At 59.3% G+C, this 6357-nt stretch overlaps 1 protein-coding gene across 1 annotated transcript in view; it reads right to left on the bottom strand.

Moving 5' to 3' along the window:
- The window catches only part of BIN1 (bridging integrator 1), a 33087-nt gene that overhangs the window by 8670 nt on the left and 18060 nt on the right, over nt 1-6357 (bottom strand). The window contains 4 exon segments of the mRNA XM_010862934.1: nt 224-352; nt 1571-1718; nt 4728-4810; nt 6189-6338. Coding sequence (XP_010861236.1) covers nt 224-352; nt 1571-1718; nt 4728-4810; nt 6189-6338 — 510 coding nt within the window.

Here is a 6357-nt window from a genome sequence, read left to right as displayed (position 1 = left end):
CCCCTTGTCCCTCCATTTGGCCACATGCTCAGAGAGAAATGAAGAATGATGGGCGGGGGAGTGGACGGATGTGCGAGAAGGAGGCTCAGAACCAATCCCTGCAGTCAGCCTCCTGGGTCCTGAGGCACAGGCACAGGGCATGGGATGGAGGGGAAGGCCATGCACGCCCCGAAAGAGCAAGAGAAGGCGGAGAGAGAGCTGGGCCGCGGTGGCCGCGGCTGACCTGGGAAGGGGTGGTCACGCTGATCTCAGGGACAAACGTGTCGTCAAACAAGCTGAGGATCTGCTCCTGCTTGACCTCCTTGGACGGGGTGTGTTTGGGAGGCGGAGGGACTGGTGGGCCTTTCCGAAGCTGGGGGTCGGCGGCAGGTGAGGGGGCCGCGTGGAAAGGCGCAGCGGAGCGCGGGGGTGGGGGGGACAGAGACAAAGCCATGGTTAGTCACCGCCCAGCCACGGCCCACCAGCAACCAAGGAACACAGGCAGGGAAAGCCATCACCCCCAAGACACCGACCCGGAGACCACAAGGGCCCCTGGGAGCGGCCGAGGCCCGGCGGTCAGGAGCCCTGCAGAGAGAGGGGGGTCAGAGGGCAAGGGAGTGAGACAGGAGAAAGGGAGAGAGCAAGACAGAAAAGAAGGCAAGACGGGCCTGCCGGGCTGTCAGGGGCCACGTCAGAGGGTCCGGCTCCTGCTGCCCTTGGTGGGGAAGCTGAGGAGAGAAACAGGAGCTGAGAGAGAGCCAGCACCCAGGCCCCCTGCCCCTCTGCCCAGCTTCCTGCCCCCCGCCCCCGGAGGAGCTGCAGTCCAGACTCTGGAGGCCACCATGCAGCCAGGGCCCCGCCGAGGGCCACACATCTGCCCACCAAGCCTGGGTTTCCTCACTTGTCAAGTTGAGGCGATAAGAGTATCCACCTCACAGGCTGGTGTGAGGACAATGAATGAAAATACAGAAAGGCTGGCGCAGGGTGCGGCCCAGAGTAAGTGTCCGAGTGTGGGCTCTCATCACCCTCTCAGCATCGCTCTCCTAATCAGCTGTGAAGCGGGCCTGCAACCGGCAGAGCTACAGCCGGGAGCCCAGTGGCTGGTTGTGGGGGCGGGGGGGGGGGGTCAGCCCATCAGGGTTCAGATGGGGCTGCACAGTGGACCCCACTCCTCCTTTCTCCCTTTCCGGCTCCTGGGGATGCTGCAGAAACCTGGAAGAAACTGGGTTGGGGGAGGGCCCTCACCGAGCCCCTCCTCTTGCCGGCCCTTTCAGGGTCCTGGGTGCCCTCCACCCCCACAAGAAAGGAGGTGAGGCAGAGGGAGAGGCGGCCACCTTGGCAGACCCAGATGCTCTGGGGGCTGAGGGCCCTGGAGCTTGTGTCTCCGCAAGAAAGAAAGATGGAGAGAGTTCAGCAGCCCGGAGGCCAGGGAAAGGGAAGAAGGGGTGCCGCAGCAGGGTGGGGGCACCAGACTGTCACAGATGCCCTGGGAGGGGCCGAGCCCACAGGGACAGGGGACTGGAAGGAGCCTGGACGACGGCAGAGCAGGAAGAAGCAAGGGAGGGGACAGGCCACCAAGACAGGCACCTACCTGAGACGGGGACTTGGGGAGGGTGGCCCCGGGGGTGGCCGCGCCAGCCGGCTCGGGCTCATGGTTGACTCTGATCTCGGGGGTGGCAGCAGGGGAGCCATCAGGCGGCGGTGAGGGGCTCTTGTTCCCTTTCGCAGGCACGTTGTCACTGCAGAGAGAGAGGAGGGAGAGAGAGCCCGATGGAGGGAGGCTGAGGTGTCCGAGAGGGAGAGAGGAAACGTGTGTGTGTGTGACAGGCTGTGTGCATGCACCAATGCCCTGGGGACCTGTGTATGGAAATGTGCATGCACATGTGTGTGTGTCCATGTAGATCCTGGGAGACTCAGGGTGCTTGTGTGTCCACAGACTCACTGTGAAAATATGACACCCATGTGTGCATGAGTGCATGTCCCCACACATTTATGTGTGAATGTGCATAAGAACAGGTGGAAATGAGGCCACACAGGCATGAGCACTGGGAACACGCAGGTATCTGCAGCAGGGCCTGCCCTGGACACAGTGACAACCCCACCCCAGCTGGAGGAGCAGGGAGGGTCCCTGGGAGGCATCACCAGGCGGGATCCCCAGCCTCGTGCAGGGGCGCTGAGCCCACAGCAGGAGAAAGCCAAACATCCTAGAAGCAAAGAGAGTATCATCCGACATGGCACGCAGCAGCCCCTGTGCTCAGGGCGAGCCTGCTCCTCAGCCTGACCCCAGGGGCCTCCGGGCAGGCCTGCCTGCCATCTGCCCTCACCCCAGCCAGCCCCACCTCCAGGGCCCGGCTCCCCACCACACCAGAGTGGCTGGCTCCAAGCTCTTGCTCCTGCGGGTCCTCCCAGGGAACCTGGGTGATCAGCAGAGGCCACAGGCAGAGGGGATAAATAAAGGGGGTGCTTCAGAGCCTGGATGAAGTGGGAGAAGCCGTCAAGTCTCAGTACCGACAAGGACAAACGGCATGCACAGCCCACCACTTGGGCACAAAGGGGCAGAAATAGACATCTATGTTGTACTTGCCTGGAGAGACTCTAGAACAGTGCTGACCGAGACCAGCCCCACCTACAGGGGGCTGCTTACACTTATGTTTGAAAAGTGAAAGTGAAAGTCGCTCAGCCGTGTCTGACTCTTTGCAACCCCATGGACTATACAGTCCATGGAATTCTCCAGGCCAGAATACAGGAGTGGGTAGCCTTTCTCTTCTCTAGACAATCTTCCCAACTCAGGGATTGAACTCAGGTCTCCCGCATTGCGGGCAGATTCTTTACCAGCAGAGCCAAGGGAAGCCCAAGAATACTGGAGTCGGTAGCCTATCCCTTCTCCAGGGGATCTTCCCAACCCAGGAATCGAACCGGTGTCTCCTGCATTGCAGGCGGATTCTTTACCAACTGAGCTATCAGGGAAGCCCATATTTTATGTTTATATTAAATGAAAATGCAGCTCCTCGGTCACAAGGGCTACATTTTAAGTGTCCCCTGGCCACATGGGGTGGACAGACACCATGTTGGATAGGGCAAGTCCAGAAGGACAGACAGAAACTAGGAACCCTGTCACCTGCCCGGGGTGTCTTTGCCTCCTTAAAGACTGCATATACATCCAGTACATGAACACGCACACATGCACACAAGCACACAGAATTCCTACAATCTGGCATGCTGCAGCAACGCTCTCCCCGAGCCTCCCAGGCCTCCCTTCTGGCGGATCCTCCACTCCTGTTTGGGCTGCAGCCCGAGAGGAACGTGCTAAGGTGGTCTGCCCACCCTCCCCTCCGCCCCTGATTCCCACCGACACCTCTCTGCCCTCTGCCACCCCAAGACACACCACACACGGGAAGGCGGGTTAGGGGTTAGTGGCGCCCTCGGCTGGGCCAGGCGCATGCATGGGGGTCTGGGGGCTGTCCTCAGAGGCCCCCACAGCACAGCACTCCCTACTGGTACCTGTTCTTCTTTCTGCGCAGCCGGGAGAACAGTTTAGTTTTCTTTCTGTGGGGGCGGATGGGACGTGGAGGCCTTCATTTGGGGGAATGAGGATGTGGGACTGGCCTGACCCCTTCCCTCGCCGGCAGCCCCTCTGCTTGGAGGAAGACTAAGGGCTGAAGCACCCCCGACTCCCTGGGTGTGAAGAGGCCCCAGGCCTGCCCACGATCCCTGCTGTCCAGGGCCAAGGCCTTGGCATCCGGCCAAGCGCCCTGAGGCGGTGTTGGCAGAACGAGCAGCAGAGCCCCTGAGACGAGCTTGGTGGGCGGCTCTCGGCGGGACAATGCCAGCCGCCCTCCCTGCCTGGGGTCCAGCCACAGGAGCTCAGGACCCGGGAAGGAGCCGGGTCAGTGGACCAGCACGGGGCCCCGGGAGAAGGCCACTGGGCTGCCCTGGGGGCCACTCTCGTGAGTAAAGGAGACATACGAGCCTCCTTTGCAGCCCGTCCTCTCCTCTCAGACCAGCCTTTTCCCAAGGGCAGCCTGGCCCCACTGCCTGCACGGTCCCCCTCCTCAACCACCCTGCGAGTGCCGCCCTGACCTCCAGGCAGGAAGGTGACCTGTGAAACCGACGCCCCTGGCCTTCATTTCCTGCAGGGCAGCCTGTGGGCTGCTCCCACACTGTGTTTTCAGCGGGGAGTGGGGCAGTGACAGTCACGGAATACTGACTGCCTTCCTCCTCCCCAGGTACCCCAAGAACCTGATGCAACCACCCTGCGTGGTTGATAAGGAAAGCGAGGCGCACCGCAGCGCTCCACGCCATGCCGTGACGCACGGCACCTCAAGGACAGAGATGAAGGGAAGCCCCAGACTCGCTGTGGTTTCCTGGGGGCTGCGGGCCAGGCGCATCCCCTCCTCCCTTGAGGTTCCCCTCAGGAAGCAGGGCTCTCCTCCGTGCCGTGAGTGGTGGAAGGGGGCTCCCCGCTGCGAGGATCCCCTGAGTCCTTCAGCCCCAGCCCTGCCTGCAAAGCAGTGGACACACCGCTTCTGGGCTCCACAGCCAGGCACGCACTGGGGGAGCCACAGACTGCCCGGGGTCGCTCCTTCTCAGATGGGACACAGCCAAGGAGAACGGGCGCCTTCGCCTGCTCCCCTGAGCACAAGGGAGGCCAAGCCAGAAAGGCCAAACCCACAGGGGACCGCAGGAAGATGCCTTGCCCCAGCGGACACCTCCCGCAGCCCCCCAGCGCCCTCAGGGGACTCACACACCTAGGCTGGGCCTTGACTGTGAACGTGTTGCTCCCGTGCTGCTTCTCCAGACTGATGAGCACATCGTTGAGGTTCTGGTTGAGCTGCAGGAGGGACAGCAAGCATGTTGGGTGGGGGCCACCAACCAGCCCCACCTCCCAGCGAAATCCCTGCCTCTCTTCTACCCTGGTCCTGCCCTGTGCCTCTGCTTGGACCAGGAACAAGCTCTTGTCTCTCCATCAGTGGGAGCTGGGAGCCAGCACACCAACCCCAGAAAGAAAACCAAAGAGGAGGAAGTGGGCTGCGCTGCTTAGCATCACGGTTTCTGCGGACCATCTTTTTCTTCTTTCTACTTATAGGCACTTCCTAAAATGCCACACAAAGCTTGTACTGTTTTATTTTGCTTGTTCTTTTTTTTTTTTTTCCAATTTTGCAAATGAACTGTTGATCCTAATTGCTGAAGTCATTTGCCAAGATGCTTTCAGGCCACGTTACAACTGACAGAGATTTCACCAAAAGCACCAGCAGGATGAGGGACTGACCCCATGCATCTTGTGGTTCTGCTTACTGAAAATATTTCCCTCTCCTTCAGCCACTAGGAAGCCCAGAGCTGAATCTTCCTCCTGACTTTACAAATATTTTCTCCCCAAAACACATCTCTGTTTTTTTCTTTTAATTTTTCACAAGTTGTCTCATACTGAAGGGAAGAAGGAAAAGAAGGAAGGAAAAGGGAAAAAAGGAAAAATCAGGCAGAAAACAATACTCAGGGTGGTCCCTCAGGACAGGCCCCAAGGTGGCCAAAGCCTTTTTCCTGTCCTGGGCTTGGAATCCCCCATGATCTATAGCTTCATTCTTTTGGGCCCTGGAGACAGTCAGGCCCACCCACGGCACAGGGAAGGAGGAAGTTGCCAACATGAGGTTTTTACAACTCAGCTTTGCAGTTTAACTGCCATTTTCATCAAAATGAAAATAATACAACATAGGAATTTAAGCTAATCAGACCCCATCTTACATCAGATTCCAGTAGGTAAGGCAAATCTGCTTTAATGTCTTCAGGAATATTAAAATTTTTTTTTAATTGGAAAAATTTTACTATTTATCATCAGCCTACAAATTGGGAAACCACCACCATTTTCTAACACTGAGCTCCCTGGGCCAAGGCTGCCTGAGAACATTTCTCCAGTTTGAGGGCCACTGGCCCTGCCCAAGCAAGGAGGAAAGAACTGGGAGCAGGGCAGGGGCTAGGGCTAGACCCGTGGGGCTGGCTTGCAGCCTCCCAGTGCGCCCAGCAGCTCCTACTGGGCCCTGACCCTGTTCCTCAAGGGCAGAGGCTCAGAGGGGGCGCTGCGGTAACCTGTGTCTCTAACCCCCGCAGGGAAGAGGGAGCCGGGCCACCCTGTGCCTCTGACCCTGACCCTCGGCAGGTGGAGCATGGCCCTGGGTGAGGGGGTGAGGGGCCTGCGGGGGAGGAAAGGGACCTACCTTACTCATTTCCTTGTGGAAGTTTTCCTCCAGGCCCGCAATGCTCTGAAATGTGTTGACATAGAAACCCACACGGCTGCAGTACACAGGGAAGAAGGGCCAGGTGGATTACAGGTCAGGGTGGGCAGCCCGGGAGAGCCATACCTCCACCTCACCAGCCCCAGCCCCG

The sequence above is a fragment of the Bison bison genome, unplaced genomic scaffold (genome assembly GCF_000754665.1).
Source record: "Bison bison bison isolate TAMUID 2011002044 unplaced genomic scaffold, Bison_UMD1.0 scf7180017864485, whole genome shotgun sequence".
Classification (NCBI taxonomy): Eukaryota; Metazoa; Chordata; class Mammalia; order Artiodactyla; family Bovidae; genus Bison; species Bison bison.
Note: the sequence above shows the minus strand (reverse complement) of the source record. Positions and strands in the feature narration are given on the sequence as shown.